This window comes from Hippocampus comes, unplaced genomic scaffold (assembly GCF_001891065.2).
Source record: "Hippocampus comes isolate QL1 unplaced genomic scaffold, H_comes_QL1_v1.1 scaffold78, whole genome shotgun sequence".
Lineage (NCBI taxonomy): Eukaryota > Metazoa > Chordata > Actinopteri > Syngnathiformes > Syngnathidae > Hippocampus > Hippocampus comes.
Window position 1 is genome coordinate 990400 of NW_017805798.1, and position 26927 is coordinate 1017326.

The 26927-nt window shown below is 43.4% G+C and overlaps 3 protein-coding genes across 3 annotated transcripts in view; 1 reads left to right on the plus strand and 2 right to left on the minus strand.

Moving 5' to 3' along the window:
* The window catches only part of lhx6b (LIM homeobox 6b), a 4053-nt gene extending 2661 nt beyond the window's left edge, over nucleotides 1-1392 (minus strand). Inside the window, exons 1-2 of the mRNA XM_019885442.1 lie at nucleotides 1387-1392; nucleotides 66-215 (exon numbers count right to left, since the gene is read on the minus strand). Coding sequence (XP_019741001.1) covers nucleotides 66-215; nucleotides 1387-1392 — 156 coding nt within the window. The remainder of the gene's footprint in view (nucleotides 1-65; nucleotides 216-1386) is intronic.
* A 1960-nt stretch (nucleotides 1393-3352) lies between these two features.
* Nucleotides 3353-13806, plus strand: ptgs1 (prostaglandin-endoperoxide synthase 1). The gene is given in 11 exon segments (XM_019885530.1): nucleotides 3353-3410; nucleotides 3520-3585; nucleotides 5465-5581; nucleotides 6250-6390; nucleotides 6473-6616; nucleotides 6691-6872; nucleotides 7219-7302; nucleotides 7793-8039; nucleotides 11513-11799; nucleotides 12092-12239; nucleotides 12972-13806. Coding segments are annotated over 11 exon segments (1770 nt in total). The 5' UTR covers nucleotides 3353-3403; the 3' UTR covers nucleotides 13319-13806.
* Nucleotides 13807-16694: 2888 nt separating this feature from the next.
* LOC109525153 (myosin light chain kinase, smooth muscle) lies at nucleotides 16695-26389 on the minus strand. Its single transcript, XM_019885443.1, has 9 exons — nucleotides 26033-26389; nucleotides 25782-25935; nucleotides 24878-25031; nucleotides 24696-24814; nucleotides 23713-24127; nucleotides 23396-23556; nucleotides 17804-17873; nucleotides 17558-17729; nucleotides 16695-16853 (listed from the first exon to the last, which is right to left on the minus strand). Exons 1-9 carry the CDS (start codon nucleotides 26273-26275, stop codon nucleotides 16695-16697), a joined length of 1647 nt encoding a protein of 548 aa, XP_019741002.1. The 5' UTR covers nucleotides 26276-26389.
* Nucleotides 26390-26927: the final 538 nt, after the last annotated feature.

Consider the following 26927-nt stretch of genomic DNA (forward strand, 5'->3'; position numbering starts at 1 on the left):
TGTGTGCGTGTGTGTGTGTGTGTGTGTGTGTGTGTGTGTGTGTGTGTGTGCGCGTGCGTGGTGACCTTGAGCAGGTATCGGTCGTGGATGCCCACGCCGCAGTTGACGCACAGCTGCGGCCGCTGCTGAGGCTTCTCGGCCGCAGGTGGAGGACAGCGGCGGGCGGCCTTCGGAGGGCTGCGCACCCGAGCCGCCTGCCTCACCTCCGACTTGGACTGCGCCAGAGGTGTCCGTAGGTTTCAGGTGAGCAGTACAGCGCACACACTCCATTTATTGTTACCCCTTATTTTAAAATATTTGGTACAGTGATGTGTTGTAGATTTTAATGCTGCATGCAATCATTGATTGATTCTCGCTGATTTTCTGTAAATATGAAATGCATTTTATAAAAATATGCAAATATATTATAAATACGTAATATATTCCATTCCTTTTTTAAGATCTGTAGTCTATTTTTACACTGTAAAATTTTGTTTGTTTAATTTATTTAAAGCGATTATTTCAGGACCTCAATTGGGTATTTATAAAATATATCTATCATGGGATAAAATCTAATATTTATTTCTTTTATATGAAATGTATTGAGTATTTTCTAAAATATGTAGTTTAGAAACTGTGTATGTATATTATGTTTACATTTTTACAAATCTCTACAAAAATAGAAAAAAATTAATGTATTTTTATAAACGTCTGTATTTAAAATGTGTATGTACAGATATAGATAAAAAATACAATCAAATACAATGTAAAAAAAGAATATAGAAACAGTGAATCAATTATACTGTATGTCTAGCATGTAACATATCTAAATATAAAATATATTTCATAAAAACGTGACATATAAATACACCATCAATTACTGACTAAATTTTTTAATCCAAAATAAATTATGAAAAATATATACCATTTACTTGCTGAAAAACGTTATTATATTTATATCTATAAAATCAAGGACATTTTTGTCCCATAACCCCCCCCCCAAAACCCTCCCATAAAATATCGCTTTATATTTTGCATAACTTTCCAAGATCCATATACTTTACATGAAATATAGCAATTTTCTACCCCACACATTTTAAACAAATGTAACCCAAATAAATGTGATTATAGGATTGTGCATATTTTTTGCTTTAGCGTTTGAGTTTCGGCTTTTAAATGATTTCTCACAAGTATTCAATGGATTAATTTAGGCTTCATTATGCAATTATTTCTAAAAAAAAAATGTTCAGCCTTTTGCAATCATGATTTGGGGATTTAAAATTATTTCATAACGAGATAGACATTTTCCATTTTGCATTCATGTTGAGCTTGATTTTTTTTTTTTTTTGTTTAATTAATTTATTGCTGTGAGAATGTGCACATTTTCTCTTTTAAACATAGACTGACTTTCATTGTAGGGATTTAAGGCTGTATTGTTCATCTTGGTTTTCGCTATTCACATACTTTTCAGCATGTTCTTCAATGGACATTTTTTAGACTTTAAAACGAACTTGGCATAGTACACAATTTTATTTGTATTTTTTTTAGCTTCACAAGGATTTCTTCCAGTTCAAAAGATGAATTCTATCTTGCGTGTGAAATATCATGCATGCAAATCTGTCAAAAGCAAAGCGACTCACCATGTTTTGTGTCTCGGAGGCTTCCCACTCCCAAGAAACGCAAGGACTGCGTGGCTAACTTTGCACATTATATTTCCGACTCCTCCTAAAACTGATAACTGTAAAAAAAAAAAAAACACTGTCGTTAGTGCATTTAAATCCGGCAGAAGACAATTTCACGCAATTAGACCCAAAAATCTGATCGATTAAAAGAGAAAATACGAATGCAATTAGTGATGGATTGAAAAGAGAGTGTCAATTTCATGTGCCAATCAAGTGTAGGGGGTGTGGGGGTGCGAAAACCCGTGAATAGCTCCTCTCATCATTGAACGTGCACTTAAACGTGGAAAAAGTGAAGAGACTGCAAATGCAGATTGGGCCTTTGACGGGAGACAATAGTGGAGTATGAAAAGAGCCTGATTGTCACACTTTTTTGTGTGTGTGTCATTATAGATGCATTCATACACAACTTATGCCATGTCAACAGTTCAAGTAGCTGAAGAGGTGAGGGGGTTCTCCCCTCAAAAAAATTTTTGGGGGGGGGTAACAACACATTAAAGAAATATTTCAATCAAAGTTGTGAGACAAGCAGCAGAGGACTTGGTCGGACAAGGGAGAAGGAAGACATGCAGTTGGAACCAGAAAGTGCAGCTAAGCATGCAAGAGGTACCGTATTTTCCACACTAAAAGGCACACTGGATTATGAGGTGCACCTTCAATGAATGGCCTATTTTGTCTTTTTTCTTTTCATACATTGGGTGCACCGCATTATAAGACACAATCTACAATGCATCCACTAGATGGAGCTACGCTAAAGGAAACACCAGCAGAACGATCAGATGTCAGCAAAACGTATTTAATAAAGCAGCGACACAGTTCACTTAACCAACAGCAAGTTATAACATTGACTCGTTAACGTTGAACCCTCTTGCCGCAGCTCTATTTCCGTGTTCAACTGAGTAACCCGATCGCCTTAAGTTTGAACTCTGCGTTGTCAGCCAGCATGTCTCGAGCAAGAAGCCATTTTGGGGCTGAAATATTACCGTAATGACCATACACAAGGCGCATCGGATTTTAAGGCGCGCTGTGAGCTTTTAAGAAAATGGAAGGCTTTTAGGTGCGTCTTTTAGTGCGGAAAATACGGTAAGATAAGATGACTCAACTCCGAGGTTGAGGTGCTGAGAGAGAGAGAAAATGAGAGATTTTATTCCCAGAGAGATTGTGAGGAGTATTGTTTTGGAAGTTATTCATCTTGAGTTAGCTGTTAATTTTTCAGTCAGGTAGTTCCCCATTCATTCATTCATTCATTCATTCATTCATTTGTAGACTCAGTGAGAGAAAGTCCGTATAGCGTCAGTCACACAGTTGTCCATCGATAAATAGTTGAGATTCAGTTACGGTATTCAGTTTAGTTGCAGCATAGAGTGTACACAGTATTCGGATTAGTATCGTGAAACGTTCATCCACGGTCGGAATTTAGAGGGAAGCGACGTCACAAGCTTTCATTTCAAAACTGCAATTTGGGTCGCTGTGCAGCAGGGGGCCTTAAAGAGCTAATATTAATGAAAGTAGGTAGCAACAGATCACTTGACAATGATTTTTTTTTTTTTTTTTTTATGTCATAAATGTTTTTTTTTAGGGGGGGGGGCATGGGTCGTCCAGGAAGTAGATAGTGTTTTCTTCCCACCCACATCCATTCCAACAATGAACCAATTAGACATCATAACTGCCTTTATTTATTTATTTATAGTGTGAAGCTCCAGCAGTATGTGTTGAACATCATTTCTACATTTGTTTTCAAAACGATGAAAGGTATGGCTTTTATTATTTACACACACACACACACACACACACACACACACAGACAATTATAAGCATGTTGATGCTTTTGCTCAATACTAAAAAATGTCAACCTACTTAGAGTTCAGCAAGCTGTCCACATGGCTGTTCATCATCTTGGTGCTGCTGGAAAGCTCAAACTGTGCTGGTAAGACATTTGAACAAAATACAACCATTCCAAATGGATAGATTTATTTTTTGCATGACACTCTGCCCTTTGTTTTAGTATTTTATTGTAATTTCATTTTTGTTTCTAACTCGGTTCTTGTTTTTAATTGGTTTATGATGAGTTGATTTTATGTTTTTAAATTATTTTTACTCATCACCTATTTTCAATTACCGGTAGTTTTTTGTAATTCATGTTGAAATAAATTTATTTGTCCTTTTTAATTTTATTTTGTGATTCGAGTATTAGTACAATTTTGTTTAAATTATTTTTAAGCCTCCTTTTTTTTTTTTTAACTTTTTTTTTAAAGTCCAATTCCCTTTGTATTTAATTGTTGATTTTTGACTTTTATTTTATTATTACCATTATTATTATTGAGTCTGCCTGTCACGTTGCATACAAGGCAGGAAACAAGGACTGCTTCGTATGCAAACAGAGCGAACAAGAATAAGTGGATCCCCGAAGCAGCAGACACTGACAAGGCCTTCGTCTCAAAAAATAATATTTATTACAAACGAAAAAATACCGTCTTAAAGGACAACAGAAAACGCTGGTCAAAACAAGAACCAGGAAAATAATGTAACGAGAAAACACAAAGCGCTTGCAAAGAACGGCAAGGAAAAGGATAAGATAATGTACTAGCTCAAATATGCGTCTTTAAATAATCCCGATGGGATGAAGAAAGTGTAAGCGAACAATAATCGAATACGAGTAAGGTTAACGAGCATGGGCAATAGCAGTGGCACGGCAAGCAATACTCCGGCAATGAGTCGACAGCCGGAGCGCCTAGATAAAGCAGGTGTAATCACAGACAAATGGGCAGCAGGTGTGCAGGCGGCAGAGTGAACGCCTGCCACCTGCTGTCTAATACGGAACATGACACTGCCATGTTTCCCCGACATTTTTCTGCGGTCTCCGACGGAGACAAACTTAACGTGTCAACTGCCACCACGCTTATTGCATCACTTGAGCAAATAATAGAAGTCGTACAATTTTTCTCGTACCTCTGCTGAAGAGGTTTGCAAAGTGTGGTCTCTCCGAGGCACCGTAGTGCGCTGACTTCAAAATGCACGCACTTTGAGCTTTAGTCATTTCATTCCATTACTCCACAACTAGCTGATACTAAATTCTACATGCTGTACCTGTCATTGTCGAATTTATACTATACAGTATCTTTTACCCTTTTGGTCTTCAGTAAAGATTAAATCAACTAATTGCAAAAATTAACCAAATTTAAAAAAAAAAGAAAAAAAAAACAACGAAAAACAGCTTCATACAAGCCTTGTATTTATGGAATATATGCATATGTGCGTGTGTAGGGGGGGTTGAAAAGATACAGATGAAATGTAATCAACTGTATTCAAGCAAATTAAAAGTGAAAAATAACATGATAAAGTGGATTGATGCCATGTTTCAATGGACCAGTCACTTCCCTGCTCCTTGCAGGGAGCGTTGCGTAATATGGCGCGCATGTTTATCTATAGCCTCTTTCGTTCACCCCAATAAGGAAGCCGTAAAGCCGCAGCGTGTCATTATCTGGCTAAAACCACCATCGTGGAAAGTTAAAAAACAGGAAGCTCATTATAGATAGGATGGGAAAGTTTCGACTGCACACGGACTTCCTGCGCTTGCATTGCGTTACATCCATTATTTGTGGGAAGGAACAACGTACAAATCCACCTCAGGGGTCCAATTACCGCCTGTTGAAGAAAAAATTTGAATGGCCCTAAAAATGAAATGCCAGATGCATGTGTATCGAAAGCCAACGGGAGAATCTTCCATCCAGTCAAAGCTCTTTTGCCCCCCCCCAGATGATCGCAGTACGTCTCCGTATCTGCCAACTCGACTTTCTTCTTTGCAGTCAACCCTTGCTGCTACTACCCTTGTCACAACTCAGGAGTTTGCGTACGATTGGGCACCGAGAGCTACGAGTGCGACTGCACCCGCACCGGCTTCTACGGGAAAAACTGCACCCATCGTAAGTCCAACTGCCCTCTTCAAATGGCTTCAGTTGCCGCTGAATCACTCAAGGAAGAAACAAGCGGGTGGGTCACAAGGGCGGATGATCAGCTGACAGGAATTCTATAGAAGGGAAGGCAAGGACACAAGGCCACTGGAAGAAGTGAAAAACGCTAGCAAAGGAGCTGATGGGTTGGTCGAGAAGGGAAAGGCAGGAAGCCGATTGGAGTTTCTTGAACACATCTGCAGACGAGGAGATCGCTGGCTAAGCTCAAACAAGAAATTTAGGTCAGGATATGAAAGGAAAGGGCAGGCAAGGAGATGATTGGTTGTCCCGGAAGGACAAAGTGATGTCGAGTAAGAGCTGATTTGTTTGACAGAAAGGATGAACAGAAAAGAAGCCGATTGGCTTTCATCAAAATAGTACGACATGCCCTGATCTTATTGGTTGACAAAAAACGAGAGACTTATCAGTTTGTCGTGTTATGATCTGTCGATTGTTTTGCCTTGAGCCAAAAAATGGAGGTCCGAGCCAGCTCCAGATAAGCCGCTGCATCAGGGAGGTGATAGAGTGGCTAACAGAAGATTGGGTTGGATCGACGCTGCACATGATCACATTTACTGAAGTGGAAAAAGGGAAAAAGACACTTCTGGAGAATTTGTGTTGGTTTTCTTCTCGCCGCCTAGCGGAGTTCTGGACCTGGGCTCGGCTTATGCTCAAGCCCAGCCCGGAGCTGATCCACTACTTCCTGACACATTTCTGGTGGTTCTGGGACGTGGTCAACAACTCGTTCCTGCAGGACACCTTCATGAGACTAACGCTGACTGGTGAGAAGTTATCAGTACTCCTTAAGGCTAACGAATGGACTCCATGAGCTTAAAAGTTCTAGATTGGTTTCCTTTTCCAAAGTGCGCAGTTAGCTCATTCCCAACCCCCCGACCTACAACACCAAGTATGGCTATCTCAGCTGGGAGTCCTACCACAACACCTCGTACTACACCCGAATCCTACCTCCGATCCCACACGACTGTCCTCTCCCCATGGGAACCAAAGGTAAGACTTTTAATTTCTCGGACGACGCCAGGATAACCCAAAATGTTGAGATCATTTTTTTTTATCGGCCACAGGCAAGCCCGATTTGCCCGATCCCAAAATGTTGGCCGAGCGTTTTTTCCGAAGGCGGAAATTCCGAGCGGATCCAGGGGGCACCAATGTGATGTTTGCCTTCATGGCTCAACATTTTACCCACCAGTTCTTCCACACTGACCATAATGTACGCGGAGGTTTCACCAAAGCTCTGGGACACGGCGTGAGTTGTCTGAGATTCAACCGCAGGCCAGGATTCAATCAAGTCTGGCTGTCCTAAATTCAACTTTCATGGACAGGAAAATTGACATCAGAGTAGAACATCCAGGTCATGGTTGTCTACGTTGAAGGCATTTTGACTTTATCAAATTCAAGCCTGTCGCCTTCAATTAGACTTTTTTTTTAGGAAAAGAAATTTATCATCTGTGTAGATTGTCACTCAGGTTCTGGTCGTCTCCAAACTTTGAATCAAAGGCAACTAGACTGACTTCAACCAGTCACTTTGCCTTCAATTCCGGAGGAAAGTTGCTATTTTTTTTTTTTTGTTGGCTTATTTGTTTGTTTTGCAGGTCGATGCAAGCAACATCTATGGCAATACGCTCACACGGCAGTTGCAACTTCGTCTTCATAAGGACGGAAAGATGAAATATCAGGTAAACAAGAAAAATTTTGTGGGACAAGGTAGAGCAGGAGTTTCGAAACTTTTACAGCTTAAAACCAATATGTTTGATTTGGTCTGTTACCGGGACACAGTTTGGGAATGTGTGTCATGTTTTGACTTAACATCAAAGAGACAAATTCAATAACTTTTTAATTGTTATACATGGCAACTCAGTTCAAATTTGGGGGAATCCCTGTATAACGCAGAGGATGTAATATCCTGTTGAAATGATCGTTATTATAGGAAACGTGCAGTTTCTCTGAGTTTCTGATTGTTATGCTAGCATAACTAGCCCCTACAGTTAGCAGTGGGTAGTCCCTACTCAGTATCCGGGTCAGGTTACTCTGTGCTTCATGTGGCCACCTGCAAACACAATTTTAGGTCCCATATGAGCAAATCTCTTTTTAGTAGGTTATATGGTAGATTAATATGAAGGTTTTCACAAAATTTGTGGTCTTTTACTGTATTTGGCCTATCCCCAGCTCGTGAATGGTGAGGTGTATCCCCCGACGGTGTCCCAGGCACCCGTTCACATGGTGTACCCGGCGGGCTTTCCCTCCGAGCAGAGATTGGCTGTCGGTCATGAGCTGTTCGGAATGCTGCCAGGCCTGACCTTGTATGCCACCTTGTGGTTGAGGGAGCACAACCGAGTGTGTGACGTCCTTAAGTCGGAGCATCCCAGCTGGGATGACGAGCAGCTCTTCCAGACCGCCAGGCTCATTGTCATCGGTAACGTGACACTTACTGAAACTCCAAAGGCCTTCACTGAGGACCAGTTCCCGCTCGGTGAAGATGGGGTGAATGTGAGTGTGAATGGTTGTCTGTCTCTCCATGTGCCCTGTGATTGACTGGCGGCCAGTCCAGGGTGTAGTCAGCCAGTTCCCATGACCTTGAACAAGATTAGCTCTTTCAGAAATGGATGGATTGTGTTCTTTTCAAGACGAGGTCCTGGAAGTTGTGTTCTAATTCCGGGGGCTGCGGGTGGGGGATCTGATTCTTCAGCCTATTCCCTCAAGTACCTGGGAGGACAGTCCGGCTGTTAGTGGAGACGATCCAGGAGGCGAAATGTGGGTTTCCGTCCTGGTCATGTCCTCGCTTGAGCCATTGGCGATTGCTTAACCGGTGGTTTGGAAAGACATTTGGTCCTGCCGTTTGTGGGATTCTCTGGAGGTGCGAGACTCATACAGGGTCTACGGACAATTGTGGCTTGGCACCAAAAGGACATGGTTACGGATAAAAGTGAATAATTTTCATAATGTGCCATCCAAGGTCATCCTTTGGAGTAGGATGAGAAACTTTGTCATTCGAGAGAAAGTCAGAGACCCGACACCCTAACATCCATCCATCCATCCATCTGTTATCCGGGCCACTTATCCTCACGAGGGTGGCGGGCATGCTGAGGCCCATCCTAGCTGTCTTCAGGCGATAGGCGGGGAACACCCTGAACTGGTTGTCAGCCAATCGCAGGGTATACAACAACCATTCACGCTCATAATCACATCTAGGGACAATATAGAGTGTTCAGTTAACGTACCATCCATGTTTTTGAAATGTGGGAGGAAACCGGAGCACCCAGAAAAAACCCATGCAGACACAGGCAAACTCCGCACAGGAAGGGTGGAGCCTGCAACCGGAACCCGGACCTCTGCACTGTGTATCTTATTTTCTTGACCTCTGCAGGTGAGATCATCAAGATTATCACGGAAGAGTACGTGCAGCACCTGAGCGGCTACCTGTTCAAATTCAAGTTTGATCCCTCACTGCTCTTCGGCCAGCGCTTCCAGTACAGCAATCGTATCGCCCTCGAGTTCTGCCACCTGTACCACTGGCACCCTTTGATGCCGGACAGCTTCCATGTGGATGGCGATGACATTCCGCACGCGCGTTTCTCCTTCAACACCTCGCTGCTTTTGCACTACGGTGTAGAAAAGCTGGTGGATGCATTTTCGCGGCAACCTGCCGGACAGGTAGAAGAAGGCGAAGAGAGGACTGCTTGCCGGCACGTTTTAGCTTTCATAACATGTCCCTCTGTTTTTTTTTTTCCAGGTATGCGGAGGTCGAAACTCTCATGAAGTGGTGCTCAAAGTGTCCGAAATGGTTATGCGAGAATCCAGAGAAACTCGTATGCAGCCCTTCAACGAATATAGGAAGAAGTTCAACTTGAGACCCTACACCTCATTCAGAGAATTTACAGGTACACGCAAGAAGAAAATGGAGGATTTTACAAGGCTGTGCATGCCAGATGTTGTCAGTATCTCTACTGTGCTGACAATTTCCAGATATTTTTGTCACATACGAAATGAAAAGTACAAAGAGTCATGCTAGCTGTTTGTAGTTTTTATGCTAAGCTAACTGTCAACAACCTAATATTCACAGACGTTGTAGTTCATTGTAGGACAAGTAGGTGGATTCATACTTGCTGTTTCTATTCTTTATGCCAAGATAAGTTTACCGTTCCAAGCCAAATACGCATGGATGATGATGGTGTCATTTATTGCGTAATAAGTGGAAGCTTTATCCAAGCTATTTCTTGTCTTGATGCTAAGCTAAGATAGGTGTTTCTAAGTATTTAAATTAAGCTTTGCTAGCTGTCTGTTGCCGGGTTTACTCGGGTGATGATGTAATCTACTGTACAAAATCAAGGTAGAGTCATACTGTTTGTAGTCTTTGTGTTAAACTAAGCTAACTGTTAATAACCAGTTATTCACAGATATTGTTGTTGTTTAATCTAAATAATGTTACCTGTCGATGATATCATTGAACTTTCTTGTTGCAGCCATAAAACCAGTGTGTCTCTGGCCCATTTTACATGACTTAGCAGCTGGTTAAACAGGAAGTATAGGCTAACAAAAGACATATGCTACATGCTACACAAGGTTAATGTGAGTGTGAACTGTATTCGACTTAGAATATTTTTCCCAAGTAGATGATGAGGACATGGCAGCCGGTTTGCTGGAGTACTACGGCCACATCGACGCCTTGGAATTCTATCCGGGTATCCTTCTGGAAAAGCCGCGTCCTGGGTCCATCTTTGGAGAAAGCATGGTAGAAATGGGCGCCCCCTTCTCGCTGAAGGGCTTGCTGGGCAACCCTTTGTGCTCACCCGAGTACTGGAAGCCGAGCACCTTCGGGGGGGAGGTGGGCTTCGATTTGGTCAAAACCTCCACCCTGGAGAAATTGGTGTGCCTCAACACCAAGTGGTGTCCTTACGTCAGCTTCCAAGTTCCCCTCCATCAGAAGGAGACCAAGATCAAGAAAGCTGAGGAGCTTTAACTCATCTAAGTAGGAGACATCATCCATAAAAGAGCCCTAAAAATTGGCTTGGTAGCACTTCCCTGGCAGTATTTTTTTTTTAATTCACCCCACGAAAGCATTTCACTTTGCAACATGAGATTTAATATGCAAGTCTGTCATGAGTAGACCCACAAAAAATTCCCATTTCTGGAAAAATACAGGGAGTCACAGTTATTTCTGTTCAAAGTGATTCCCCAACATTTGGCCCAGCAGACTCCCCGGAATATTGGCAAAACTTTGCAGCCAAAAATGGTTTCACACAGCAACATGAAATTAAGTCAGCCTGTTTAACTATGACAAAACCAAAAATGTCTCAACAACCCAAAGACACAGGACGGCAGCCATTTTGGTTTGTTCTTGTAAGGATCCCTCAAGATTTGGCTCGATAGTGCCACCATGACAACCATAGTTTCTCTGAGCAACTTGAAATGTATTAGGCATGTCTATCAAAAGTAGACCCACAAAAAGTCAGTTCCCGCTCGGTGAAGATGGGGTGAATGTGAGTGTGAATGGTTGTCTGTCTCTCCATGTGCCCTGTGATTGACTGGCAGCCAGTCCAGGGTATAGTCAGCCAGTTACCATGACCCTGAACAAGATTAGCTATCTAGGAAATGGATGGATTGTGTTCTTTTCAAGATGAGGTCCTCCAGGCGATAGGCTGGGAACACCCTGAACTGGTTGTCAGCCAATCGCACGGTACACAACAACCATTCACGCTCATAATCCCATCTCGGGACAATTTAGAGTGCTCAGTTAACGTACCATGCATGTTTTTGGAATGTGGGAGGAAACCGGAATACCCGGAAAAAACCCACGCAGACACAGGCAAACTCCGCACAGGAAGGGTGGAGCCTGCAACCGGAACCCGGGCCTCTGCACTGTGTATCTTATTTTCTTGACCTTTGCAGGTGAGATCATCAAGATTATCACGGAAGAGTACGTGCAGCACCTGAGCGGCTACCTGTTCAAATTCAAGTTTGATCCCTCACTGCTCTTCGGCCAGCGCTTCCAGTACAGCAATCGTATCGCCCTCGAGTTCTGCCACCTGTACCACTGGCACCCTTTGATGCCGGACAGCTTCCATGTGGATGGCGATGACATTCCTCACTCGCGTTTCTCCTTCAACACCTCGCTGCTTTTGCACTACGGCGTAGAAAAGCTGGTGGATGCATTTTCGCGGCAACCTGCCGGACAGGTAGAAGAAGACGAAGAGAGGAATGCTTACCGGCACTGTTTAGCTTTCATAACATGTCCCGCTGTTTTGTTTTTTTTTTTTCCAGGTGTGCGGAGGTCGAAACTCTCATGAAGTGGTGCTCGAAGTGTCCGAAATGGTTATCCGACAATCCAGAGAAACTCGTATGCAGCCCTTCAACGAATATAGGAAGAAGTTCAACTTGAGACCCTACACCTCATTCAGAGCGAAGAGAGGACTGCTTGCCGGCACGTTTTAGCTTTCATAACATGTCCCTCTGTTTTTTTTTTTCCAGGTATGCGGAGGTCGAAACTCTCATGAAGTGGTGCTCAAAGTGTCCGAAATGGTTATGCGAGAATCCAGAGAAACTCGTATGCAGCCCTTCAACGAATATAGGAAGAAGTTCAACTTGAGACCCTACACCTCATTCAGAGAATTTACAGGTACACGCAAGAAGAAAATGGAGGATTTTACAAGGCTGTGCATGCCAGATGTTGTCAGTATCTCTACTGTGCTGACAATTTCCAGATATTTTTGTCACATACGAAATGAAAAGTACAAACAGTCATGCTAGCTGTTTGTAGTTTTTATGCTAAGCTAACTGTCAACAACCTAATATTCACAGACGTTGTAGTTCATTGTAGGACAAGTAGGTGGATTCATACTTGCTGTTTCTATTCTTTATGCCAAGATAAGTTTACCGTTCCAAGCCAAATACGCATGGATGATGATGGTGTCATTTATTGTGTAATAAGTGGAAGCTTTATCCAAGCTATTTCTTGTCTTGATGCTAAGCTAAGATAGGTGTTTCTAAGTATTTAAATTAAGCTTTGCTAGCTGTCTGTTGCCGGGTTTACTCGGGTGATGATGTAATCTACTGTACAAAATCAAGGTAGAGTCATACTGTTTGTAGTCTTTGTGTTAAGCTAAGATAACTGTTAATAACCAGTTATTCACAGATATTGCTGTTGTTTAATCTAAATAATGTTACCTGTCGATGATATCATTGAACTTTCTTGTTGCAGCCATAAAACCAGTGTGTCTCTGGCCCATTTTACATGACTTAGCAGCTGGTTAAACAGGAACTATAGGCTAACAAAAGACATATGCTCCATGCTACACAAGGTTAATGTGAGTGTGAACTGTATTCGACTTAGAATATTTTTCCCAAGTAGATGATGAGGACATGGCAGCCGGTTTGCTGGAGTACTACGGCCACATCGACGCCTTGGAATTCTATCCGGGTATCCTTCTGGAAAAGCCGCGTCCTGGGTCCATCTTTGGAGAAAGCATGGTAGAAATGGGCGCCCCCTTCTCGCTGAAGGGCTTGCTGGGCAACCCTTTGTGCTCACCCGAGTACTGGAAGCCGAGCACCTTCGGGGGGGAGGTGGGCTTCGATTTGGTCAAAACCTCCACCCTGGAGAAATTGGTGTGCCTCAACACCAAGTGGTGTCCTTACGTCAGCTTCCAAGTTCCTCTCCATCAGAAGGAGACCGAGATCAAGAAAGCTGAGGAGCTTTAACTCATCTAAGTAGGAGACATCATCCATAAAAGAGCCCTAAAAATTGGCTTGGTAGCACTTCCCTGGCAGTATTTTTTTTTTAATTCACCCCACGAAAGCATTTCACTTTGCAACATGAGATTTAATATGCAAGTCTGTCATGAGTAGACCCACAAAAAATTCCCATTTCTGGAAAAATACAGGGAGTCACAGTTATTTCTGTTCAAAGTGATTCCCCAACATTTGGCCCAGCAGACTCCCCGGAATATTGGCAAAACTTTGCAGCCAAAAATGGTTTCACACAGCAACATGAAATTAAGTCAGCCTGTTTAACTATGACAAAACCAAAAATGTCTCAACAACCCAAAGACACAGGACGGCAGCCATTTTGGTTTGTTCTTGTAAGGATCCCTCAAGATTTGGCTCGATAGTGCCACCATGACAACCATAGTTTCTCTGAGCAACTTGAAATGTATTAGGCATGTCTATCAAAAGTAGACCCACAAAAAGTCCAGGTCCAAGATTATTTTTTTTTTTTTTAATTCACCCCACGAAAGCATTTCACTTTGCAACATGAGATTTAATATGCAAGTCTGTCATGAATAGACCCACAAAAAATTCCCATTTCTGGAAAAATACAGGGAGTCACAGTTATTTCTGTTCAAAGTGATTCCCCAACATTTGGCCCAGCAGACTCCCCGGAATATTGGCAAAACTTTGCAGCCAAAAATGGTTTCACACAGCAACATGAAATTAAGTCAGCCTGTTTAACTATGACAAAACCAAAAATGTCTCAACAACCCAAAGCCACAGGACGGCAGCCATTTTGGGTTGTTCTTGTAAGGATCCCTCAAGATTTGGCTCGATAGTGCCACCATGACAACCATAGTTTCTCTGAGCAACTTGAAATGTATTAGGCATGTCTATCAAAAGTAGACCCACAAAAAGTCCAGGTCCAAGTTGTTTTAATCTTTATTTTTGTTTTGTCCAAATACAATGTGTCTTGGAATAAATGCAAAGCAGAAGAATATTGCACGTCCTTCCATCCTGTCTTCAAATATACTGTACACTCACTGACAAAAATCAGACAGCATAATGAACGGCACATATGACACAAGCATGGTTGTAGCCCCTTGTCGCCCCCTTTGGTCTTTTAAAAAAGATAACAGTCCATTTTGTATGTGACACTGAAATGAAACAAACCGTAATGTTACCGGCATAACATTTGTAATAACAAAATAAATCCTTGGCTGAGTTGCTAAAGAGTAAATACACACGGCACATTTCAATTTTCATTGACATCAATTACTAACTCAAAGAAATCAATATTATCATATAGACCCACAAAAAATTCACAGGAACCCATTTCTGGAAAGATACAGGGAGTCACAGTTATTTCTGTTCAAAATGATTCCCCAAAATTTGGCCCAGCAGACTCCCCAGAATATTGGCAAACTTTGCAGCCAAAAATGATTTCACACAGCAACATGAAATTAAGTCAGCCTGTCTAACTATGACAAAACCAAAAATGTCTCAATTCTCAAGAACCCAAAGACACAGGACGGCAGCCATTTTGGTTTGTTCTTGTAAGGATCCCTCAAGATTTGGCTCGATAGTGCCACCATGACAACCATAGTTTCTCTGAGCAACTTGAAATGTATTAGGCATGTCTGTCAAAAGTAGGCCCACAAAAAGTCCAGGTCCAAGTTGTTTTAATCTTTATTTTTGTTTTGTCCAAATACAATGTGTCTTGGAATAAATGCAAAGCAGAAGAATATTGCACGTCCTTCCATCCTGTCTTCAAATATACTGTACACTCACTGACAAAAATCAGACATAATAAACGGCACATATGACACAAGCATGGTTGTAGCCCCTTGTCGCCCCCTTTGGTCTTTTAAAAAAGATAACAGTCCATTTTGTATGTGACACTGAAATGAAACAAACCGTAATGTTACCGGCATAACATTTGTAATAACAAAATAAATCCTTGGCTGAGTTGCTAAAGAGTAAATACACACGGCACATTTCAATCTTCATTTACATCAATTACTAACTCAAAGAAATCAATATTATCATGTAATGTAAAACAATACACAGTAATTACAACAAAGATGACGAAATGGGATGTTACGGAAAATGCAACCAAGGCATTATCAATCAGATGCTAAGACTTTTATTTACATATCCTGACAAAAAAATTCTCTCATTTTCTTCATACTTTAGTCATGCCATAAAATGCTCTTTAAAATATATTTTTTAATATTATTAGAGTAATTTAATCGGATGTGCTTTGATCTTTGTGATGTGGTTTTCACAACAGTAAAACCAATGAAATTGACATTTTAATAAAAGGTACAAACACCCACACACAAATCCAATGTCTTTGGCTTGTTTGTGTTCATAGATAACAGTCTGTTTTGTATGTGACACTGAAATGAAACGAACCATAATGCTACCGGCATAACATTTGTAATAACAAAAAAAAAATCCTTGGCTGAGTTGCTAAAGAGTAAATACACATGGAGCAATTACTAACAAAAACAAACAATAAAATGGTTGGGCGGTGTTTTGTGGGTTATTTATTTGACCCAAATTTTTGGGTTTAAACCCCAAAAGTTGGTTGAAATTGACCAAAGTGGGCTCGGCCCCTTTTTGAACCATAATTGGGGGATTTTTTTCATCTGACTGTTTTTAGTTATCAATCAGATGCTAAGACTTTTATTGACATATACTGACAAAAAAAAAAATCTCTCATTTTCTGTATACTTTAGTAATGCCATAAAATGCTCTTTAAAATATTTTTTTAATATTATCAGAGTAATTTAATCGGATGTGCTTTGATCTTTGTCATGTGGTTTTCACAACAGTGAAACCAATGAAATTGACGTTTTAAAAAAGGTACAAACACCCACACACAAATCCAATGTCTTTGGCTTGTTTGTGTTCATTGTTATGCCAAAAAAAAAAAAAAAAAAAGAGACCAGTGGATATCGAGCCATTGCTCACCAAAACAAACAAAAAATGGTTGGGGGTGTTTTGTGGGTTATTTATTTGACCCAAATTTTTGGGTTTAAACCCCAAAAGTTGGTTGAAATTGACCAAAGTGGGCTCAGCCCCTTTTTGAACCATAATTGGGGGATTTTTTTCATCTGACTGTTTTTAGAGTGTTGGTTCAGCCATGAATGGATCAACACATTTTTTATTGATTAAGATTACGATGGCGTCCTTGGAAAAATGTCACAAAAGGTTTGAGAAGCCCTGCTTTAGGTATCCTGAATGACTCTATTATTGAATTCATTTGCTCTGATGGAGTCTGGCCTTGTCATTCTCCTGCTTGTTATCTAACGTAGACGTGGCAACGCTCATGCCCGTCGCGGCGGCGGCGGGCACCCGGTTAAAAAGAAAGTCCGGTGTCCTGGCACAGGCTTCGGTTATCTGCCGTTATGCTGGGCCACTCCTCTTCTGTCAACTGCAAGCTGGGAGTATTGGGAGTGCTGGGAGGACCGTGGCCCTTCTCTTCGTCCTTCATCTCCTCCTCCTCACTGTAGTCAATCTAGGACGTGGGCAAAACTCTTAGTGCGTATGGTTGCCCTCGGGGACGGGTGAGTTACAACCATTGGTGGGAAGGGACATTTTGCAAGCACTCCTTTTGCATAAAATGCTCAGGGTCTGCCAATCAAATCTGTGTCAAGTCGATTTTGGGGGGAGGGAAGCCAACTCTGGATTGTGTGTATGTACTGCAGGTATTATACTGCTCTCTAGTGGTCAAGACCTGTACACTCAAAAGATGCAGCGCTATTAATTTGCAGAATGAGTGCAAAAAAATGTAATGATTTCAAAAGTCCAATAAAAACATTTAGATGGTAGCAAAGTACGCGGTTTGTCTCAGTGAAGCCCCTCAACTCACTTCAACAAAGTTCCTTGGCACGGTAAAGAGTATCTATATTTCATCAACCCAATTCATCGATTGTTTGAGTTGGATCCATTTTTCTGAGCGTAAAAAAAAATTGTTGAGTCAAATAAAGCATTTATTGTGTAATTTGGCTAGTATCTTAACTCCGGTTCCTGTGTTGTTTGTGTTAGTGTCAAATTTTTTAGGTCAAACTGAGTCAAGTGACGGTCAATGCCCAGGACCGGCACGGAAATACACTGGCTCTTCGGGAAAATGAACATATTTTGCCAAAATTCCCGATGGCCACCCCACCCCTGGTTCTCCTGAACTATAAAGTGTAAGTACTTTTTCCACCTATGTTGTACCTTGGTGTCCACAACGGGCTCGGGGTAGGTCTCCACCGTGACGGAGCGGGGGTCCTCACACGTGGGTTCCGTCTGCACCGTGACCAGACTCAGGCCTGGAGGTCTAGCGCCGGTGTCTGACGTGTTGGTGTTGTGTTCCGTCACCGCCAAGCACTCGTCGTCTTCGAAGGCCCTGCATACGCCATACGGAATGCGAGGTGAGCACGCACGTTTGGGGACTTTGGGAATGAATGTTTTCCTACACACCGGTTTTCGTACGGTGGCCCTGCGTGGTGGCGCTCCGCGTGACGCATGGGGACGCCGAGGTTCCTCTTGGCTGTCGAAGAGAACAGGAAAGTGTGTGCTATGTCCTTGAAGTGCTGCATTTGAAGAAAGTCATAGGTGCTACAGGTAAGCCTTCAGATGCTGCCTACTTGTCTTTTGAAGGATAGTAGTAGAGAGAAAAGAAGGCCGCACCAGAAGGCCTTCCATGTATGACTGGGAAGAATATTACCTATGTACTCATAGGTAATATTAGAAAATTAAGGCTGCATTTGAAAGCCTTCCATAGTACTCCAGTAGATTAGAAAATTAAGGCTGCATTTGAAAGCCTTCCATGGGTGGTCAATTAGGATAGTACGGGGTGTGCCATTCCCATAAATAGGACTGAATTGAATGATAGTGGAAGGCCACATTTGAAGGCCTTCCGTCTGAGGCAGAAAGTAGGAACAAAAAGGACATATTTATCGGCCATCCATGCGGAGCCATTCAAAACAGTAACAGTGCGTCCTACAATAAATGAGAAAAGAAGCCTGCTTTTGAAGGCATTCCAAAAGTGGCATGTAAGATACTGTAGTGGCGGTGTTGGCTTCAAAAGTCAGTAGTGGCCTTCTATTTTCATTTATCGGAAGCCTCCTGTGTGTAGCTGTGAAGAACAGGAAGCATTTTGTTCTTAACTAAACAGCAAAAGTGTGTACAGTTGTTGTCCATAACCTGTCCTTGGCAGGCTGCACTTGAAGGCCAATGAGAAAGAAGCCAGCGTTCACCAGAAATGAGAGTGGAAAGCACCAGGAAGTAAAAGGAAATGAAATGAAAGGGAGGGGAAAGTCTGACTTGGCAGCCAGCGTGTGGACCAGAGCTCTGCATCTATTTCTAGCGGCTTTAGAGCGCCTCAATGTTTTCCGTGAATGCGTGCATGGCACCATGAGAAAAAGGTGGAAGTACCCTGAGGGGCTTGGGGCTGACCTGGCCGCTTTAGAGCGCCTGGTTGTTGCAGCGTTGAGAAGCCCTACAACAACTCGGTGGGATATATTCCAGCCAGCGAAGGTTTTAAACGGCTCTACTTGTATTTTATTGTTGTCCTTTATACGGTAGATTGCCAGACAAAGTTAGCTTCCGTGTGTTCAGATCGTAGTAAAGATATTTGATTGACAGTTGACATTTGACCCGGACGTAGTTTCAGTGGACACACCCATAGCATCTGAGTGCAAACAATATTTCTCTTTTTATGATTGCGAAGCCTCAATTTGCACACATGGTGATTTTTTTTTCAATCATTCGAATTTGGAACAACGCTTCTCTGTGGTGTGTCAAATTTACAAGACATCATTTTTTCAACGTTAAGGATACACTACTCCTTTCCTTCATGTCCAGAATGCAAAAGAATGAGTGCTGCAATCAATGAAGTTGTAGCAACAAAATTTAATGTCATGCTGATCAGTGGTTCAACAAAGATTCTCCTGTTGTCACAATTCATCTTTCTTCAGCTTTCCATTTTTTTTTTCAATTTTGGCCTTGCCCAAAGTCTTAGCTGCTTTTGGCTTCGGCTTCCATGCGACGTTCCGCAAAGGCTCTTTTCCTTTGTCCTCCTCCGGTTCTGTCAACCCCACACACGCCTTGGATTTCTCGTGGCAAAGAAGGGCGTCCATTCTGTCCCTTTCGCCTGATATGAAAGCGGCGTAGAAGTCATCGTAGTGGGACTCAAAGAGATTCTCACAAGCGGCCTTCAGCTGGGCCTTGGGGAAAGTCTTGTTGCCTTCTAGTCTTTTGCACACGTCCGTGTCGATGATGAGGTCGTCGATAGCGAGCCGGCGTCGTCGGGTCGAGGGCTCTTCCATCACTTTCTGAAACTCCTTGGCCACCAGGACGCAACTGTGGCAGTAGATCACGGGATCGATGTCTTCGGCCTGTACTTGCAGGAAGACCAGGCAGCTGCACAGCGCCAAAAGGAGCACGGCCATGTTACGAGACTGCAAAACAACCATGCTGGCTGACAACGGGGCAGCTCTGAATGTCAATGCGGGGAATCCACAACTGACATGACAACAGATTTTTCTGGTTTTTCTGGTTGTCCCGCAACCGTTCCTCGCATACTGCTCCGTGATGTTAATTAACCCTTGCAGACTGTTCCCATTCAAAGTACACGTCCATCCATCCATTTTGCAATCCGCTTTATCATCACGAGGGTCACGTGCGTGCTTGAGCCTATCCCAGCTGGCTTTGGACAGTAAGGCGCGATAGTATACCCTGAACTGGTTGCCAGCCAATCGCAGGGCTACACACAGACAAACAACAACTCACACTCACAATCGCACGGAGGGACAATTTCGAATGTCCAATCAACCTGCTGTGCGTTTATTGGACGACCTGTAAACCCCACACAAGAAGGTCTGAGTCGGAATCAAACCCCAGACCGCTGCACTGTGAGGCAGACATGCTAAACATTCGACCGCACCGTGCCGCCTCCCAAGGACACATTATATAGGCCACCCTTGGAAGGCCTTCAAATGCGGCCTTCTTATGTCGCTTCCTCTTTTAAATAATACACAGCTACTTCATAGTCACCCAATGGATGCCTTCAAATGCAGCCTTCTTTTGACATTGTTTTTGCAGGATACTTCACACCAGTACTATCCTTCATAGCCACCCATCACGAGCCGTAGAATACGAACTTTTGTTTTTATTATCTTAAGGGTACAATACCACCATCCTTCACGGCCATCGTTGGAAGGCCATCAAATGTGGCTTTCTTTTCTCTTTTTGGGGAGGATTCAATGCCGGTATTTTTCACGGCTATCCTTGGAAGGTCTTCATATATGGCTTCTTTTGTTGTTTCTTTTACGTCTTCACTAGTGTACTTCATAGTCAACCTTGAAATTCCTTCAAATGTGGCCTTCTTTGCTCTTTTTGGGGAGGAATCCATGCCAGTATTCTTCATAGCCACACACAGCAGGCCTTCATACATGGTTTCTATTGTTGTTTCCTTTGATACTTCACCAAAAATACTGCATACTCACCCTTGAAAGGCCTTCAGATTCAGCCTTCTTTTTGGCAGGATACTTTGCTCCGTTACTGCTCTTCATAGCCATCCAACTAAAGGCTTTCAAATCTGACTTCCTTTGTGATTTATTTTGTCAATGCTACCCCACTACCATCCTTACTGGCTACCCTTAGAATGCCTTAAAATGCAGCCTTTTTTGTGCATTTTCATCCCTTCATCGCCACCTATCGAACACCAATATAAATCGGATTCCAATAATTTTTACTATGACTGTCCTTAATACCCTTTGATTACAAGGGTTTTTTTTTTTTGTGTCACTTATTTTAAAAATAATACACTGCTACTACTACTTCATGCTCCTGCTTTCATAAATGGCCACATTTGGAACGCCTTCAAATGCAGCATTCTTTTGTTGTTTAAGGATTGACTGCTACAATTCTTCAGTGTCGCAACAAATGGCCTGCTCACCTTTTTCTTTTCTTTTATATGCACAGATTCCTCCACCAAAATCGTGACCAAAAATATAATAATGAGTCATCTAATCAATTAAGTAGTCATAAAACTTTTAATGTATGGATGATCAGTGGTTCAACAATGCTTCTCCATTTATCAAAACTCATCTTTTGGTGCAGTCTGGGAATGCTGAGCAATGTGAATCTCTTCCTTGTTGTCCCCGTGAGAAGCCTCTGTGTGCTCATCCACAAATTTGCTTTCGGTATCCCGAGAAGACTCTTGTTCTTCCTCCTCGTCCTCTTCTTTCACCCCCACACATGCTGTCGACTTCTGGTAGCAAAGGATGCTGTCCACCGAATGCGGTCCTTGACTCAACAAAGCTAAGTAGAAGTCCTCGTAGTGGGTATCAAAGAGTTTTACGCAGGCGGAGATTAGCTTGGAACCCTCGCCAGGAGGCAGCATGTTGCACACCTCGTTGTCAAGCATGAGTTTGTCGAGAGCCGCCCGGTGTTTTCGAGGACGAGTCGCTTGCAACTTTGTCTCAATCTCTTTGGCTGCCAGTCGGCAGCTTTGGCAGTCGGTCTCAGGATCGCTAAGCGCGCTTTGAACACGCAGAGAGATGAAGAAGCTACAAAGCGCCAAAAGGCCGATCTTCATTGAGTAAGACTGCAATGCACGCATGTTGCTTCACAACTACCAGCCCTGAATGAGAAGGCCGGGAATCGGGAGCTTGCAAGACGAGGCATTTTCTGGTTTTTCTGGTTTTCCATGCGCACATACAGGAGTATACTGAACACACACCTGCTGTTCATTGGTCTTATAATACAGCCTTCTTTTCAAATGTATTTTTCAAGGAAACATTGGTACTATTCAGGGGGCAAATTTGGAATGTCTTCAAATGCGTCTTTCTTTTGACGTTCTTGTTGGATACTTCACAACAATACTCCCCTAATAGCCACCCACTGAAAGACTTCAACTACAAACATCTTTTTAAATTTATTTTTAAGGATAGGGTACTGCTATCCTTCATGGCCACCTTGTAAAGGTCCTCAAATGCTGCTTTCTTTTGCCACTTTTCAGGAGACTTTAAAGCTCTACTACCCTCCAGAGCTATCTGCTGAAGTGTGTGGCAAAATGCATTATGGCTACCATTGAAATGCCTCCAAATGCAACCTTCTTTTGACATCCCTGGACAATTCTTTATGAGATTTATCCTCTAAGACACAGGTGTCGAAGTCCGGTCCTCGAGGGCCGGTGTCCTGCATGTTTTCCATCCCTCCCTGCTGCAACACACCTGATTCAAATGATCAGGATCACTATCAGGCTCCGATAGAGCTTGCTGATGAACTGGTCATTTGGATCAGGTGTGCTGCAACAGGGAGGGATGGAAAACATGCAGGACACCGGCCCTCGAGGACCGGACTTTGACACCTGTGCTCTAAGACCTCGTGCCTTTCATAGCAATCTGCAGAAGTCATTCTAATGTGGACTTTTTTTTGGCTCTTGTTTTTTTTTTTAATTTTTTTTTTTTAAGAGATGCACCCATTCCAGGACTTCATGGCCACCCTTGAAAATACCTTCAAATACGTCCTTCTTTTGACATTTTGGGGGGATACTTTAGCACACTGCTGTCCTTCATTGCCAACCACTTAAACCGGAGTTGGTGACCTCTGCTTTACACCAATAGGCTCCGTCATTGCCACTCACTGAGTGCCTTCAAATACGGCTTTCTTCTTCTTTTTTTTTTTTTTTTTTTTTCCAGGATACATCACTGCGATCCTTGGCTTGGAACCTCTTTTGAGATTTCACTGAGGGTCTTCAAATATGGCCTTTTCTCATGTATTAGTGGACACTACCGCTATGCTTTCTGGTCATACCGGGATGGCCTTCAAAAGTGGTCTTCTTTTGTCATTTATTGGATTATACAAAAGTACGATAGTTTACGGTTACCCTTGGATTGTCTTCAAATGTGGCCTTCTTTTCTTGTCTACTGGGGGACACTTTCCTGAGTGAACCTGGTAACTGTACCTTTTTGTGAGACTAAAAGGTACCAGAACTGGACCCACCCCATTGAATTACTTCCCTTAACCAACCTTGAAGTTATCCTTATTTCTGCACTTGCTGACCTGCACGTCCGGTGGGCGCTGGCTCGTTCCTCTGAACCATAGAGTAGAAGGCCACCGTGATGAAGATGAAGGCCAGAGACACGCCCACACCCACCACAATGGGCACGTCGTGTTTCTCCAGGACGGGCAGCCACAAAGGCGACTGCGGGGTCACCCTGGAGCTGGAAAGACATACGAGAAGGCGAGGGTCAATGAGGAAAGTAGTGCAAGGCTGCGACGTGTGCGGCAGGTGACGCAAAAGTGGGAAAAACGCTTATTACGGCTTATCAGTGCATTGTCACCCTAAATGATCCCTTTTGGTATCTGTGTCCACCTACCGAGGGTCTTTGCTGGTCATAGGCGACTGCGACGTGTTCCTCTGCTCCTCATCTCCCTCCTTAGACGACGCCACCGATTGATCCTGCCGGCTACTGTTTTGCCCACCGGAATCAACGAGCCCTCGGACCTCGGCAGGTTCCGCCGTCGGAGTACGGGCCTGATTGGAAGGCCTTTGGAGAGAGTTTTCGAGCCGGACCAGAGAAGATTTGGTCACAGTGGTGTGAGGCGGACGTGTGGATGCCCGCGTGGTGGGGCGAGCATCCGTTTGAGGTTCGGGGTGCTGAGGAAGCTCCATCGGGAGGTTGGGGTACGGCGGTGGCGGCAACATTGGAGAATGCACCTGAGTCACCAAAGGCTGCACTGGAGGAACGCTTGTGGACCGGAGTTGTGGAGACACAGATGGGGGCAAGGAGCCTGAAAGTCATCATGAAAGAGGTAAGGCTTCAAATCCCAATCAAGTTATAAGTACTTTTAAAATGTAGTTGGAGTTTTGTGGTAAAAAGTTCTGAACATTTTTAAGAGTTTTATGAGAATGAATTACTTGATTTCAATTGATTGTAATTAATTTCATCACTCCAGTTTTTATGAGGAAAAAATTCCTCATATTTTTAGTACAGTATTAATAATAATGTAAAAGATGCATTATTTTCAGGGGCGGGGGGAAGGTTGTAATAATGAATATATTTTTTAAAATAATAATGATTGAAACCATTGTAAATTCAAAAAATGTATGTCGTGTAATATTTACAATTCGTAGATCAATATAGTAATTGTCCTATGATAATATTTAGAATATAAAATAGTATTTGGGTTGTTTTTAGTACGAATAAATACCGCATTTAAATATATAGCCCAAAAGTTGTATTTTAATGAGAAAAAGATGACCTGATTTAAAATTTTAAGAAACTCTCAGGTTGTCTGGGTTTAAAATTCGCTCGGCCGAGTGTGTCACTTGTTGCTAGGCAGAGTACGAGCGCCATACCCGCAACGACGAGGGTGAGCGTGGCTCGGCTGCGACCGAGCGCGTTGGAGGCGTCGCACACATATGTGCCTTCATCGTAGCTGCGAGCCGACTCGATGCGGAGCGTGGCGTTCCTCGCTCTGAGTGAGAAAAACGCCATTCAAAGCTCCACATCGTTCTTCCGACGCCGCGTGTCGACTCACCCCGAGGTCATCTTGGCCCCGGTCTGCTTTGAGTGTCCTCTCTTCAGCCAGCTGATGGACGGCGGGGGCTCGCCCGACGCCTCGCAGTGCAGGGACGCTCGGCCCCCCAGGGCCACCGTTAAAGCGGGGGGCCGCACGGTCACCGAAGGGGCGGCTAGACCAGCAAATTGCGATCATAAAAGAGCCCTTCCTCTTCCGTACAAGGCCTCAAAGTAGGGTTTCGAGCCAGGGTTGGGCTTTCTAACCAGGGTTTCACACCTTGGGTGACAGTTTCAAAGTAGGATTTAAAATCAGGGGTTCTAGCCTCGGCTCGGGTTTCAAGGTAGGGTCAATGTTTCAGAGTAGGGTGGCAAGCCAGGGTTAGGGTTTCAAATTAGAGTTACAAGCCTCAGTTTGGGGCTCAACTGAAGATTTCTAGCCCGATTTGTGTCGCAAATGAGGGTTTCAAAGCTCAGTTAGAGACTCAAATTAGGGCCCAAAAAAGGGTTATGGTTTAAAGATAGGGTGTCAAGTCGGGGTTAGGGTTTCAAATGAGGGTTTCAAGACAGGGTTCGTGTTTCAAAACATGGTTGTGGCTTCAAAATAAAGTTTCAAGCCTGTGTCAGGATTTGAAAGCAGGGTTTCAACCCATGGTTGGGGTTTCAAGTTTCGATTTCAAGACATGCGGTACAGTTTCAAATTTTGGTCTCAAGATGGAATTCAAGTGAGGGTTAGAGATTCAAATGAGGGTTTCCAGCCCAGTTATAAACAAGGAATAGGGTTTCAAAGTCAGGTTTTAAGCTCGGCTTCAGCTTTTAAGTCAGTGTTGACATGAAATGATGATTTTTTTTTTCTACATCTTATCTTCCGAATACACACATCCAAACCAGTGCGGGGGAGGAAAACATGAAAGTATGTTGAGTACCGAGCACGGTGAGCCTGGCCGGCCTGCTGGTCCTGCTGATGTTGAGCGAAGGGTTGACGGTCTGGCACACGTACTCGCCACTGTCCTCCACGCTCACGTTGACCAGATGAAGCGTTCCCGACGTCTTCTTCTGACGCCCGCCTCCGTATTCTCCCTGAATGAGATGGAGGTAAAACACAAATGAGTTTCATTCCGACAGCTTCCTCGTAGATATCGATTTCCTGCTTGTCGTGCACTCAGGCGTGCAGCACCTGGCTTTGCCTCCCTGTGGTGACCACGCTGCCATCTTTGATCCACAGGATGGCGGCGGGGGACGAGCTTTCGCCGGACACGCAGCGGAAGGAGGCCCCCTCACCTTCTTTGACCGTCTGATTCCGCGGACCAAAGAACACCTCCTCTAAACCTGACCAAACAACAGGCACCATGTCACGTCCGTGCATAATGGTACTACTATCGTTTGTCATCGGTGATACGGTCAGGATTATTAAAAACATTAAACTTATTCAAACACACACACACACACACACACACACACACACACACACACACACACACACACACACACACACACACACACACTTATCAACTGACCGATGAAAGGGAATAGAAAGCATTCAGATTCAGATTCAGATTCAGATTCAGATTCAGATTCAGAAAACTTTATTCATCCCCATGGGGTAATTGGACTTAACAGGCACGCTTTGCACAAGAAACATGAAAAACAAAGACGAACATGGGATACAGTGCGAAGGGCCTGTCGGTAATCGCCGTAAGTACAGCGCCCCGAGATCTTAGATGAGAAAAGTAAACACTAGGGAAGGAGGGGATAAAAAAACCATGCGCGAACTATCCTCTTCTGAGGATAATTTAAGTCTAGGAGAAAAAAATTCCCTGCACATCAAGCATATGACAGTTGCAACAAGTCACAAGACATAACGTGATGGGGGGGCGCGACGCAGCCCAACCGGCGTGCTGCCAGTCCATCTAGCGCACAGCAGATCAAGTCACATCACGGGGAAAAGCCAGGAGGAACGATGAAGGCGTTGATGATAAGGGCAGGCCGCAGCTGCTTCGTCAAGGTCTGCTGATGGAGACAGTCCCAGCTTATCAGTTCGAGGCCGAGAGGGTGGGGGTGATGGTGGGGGC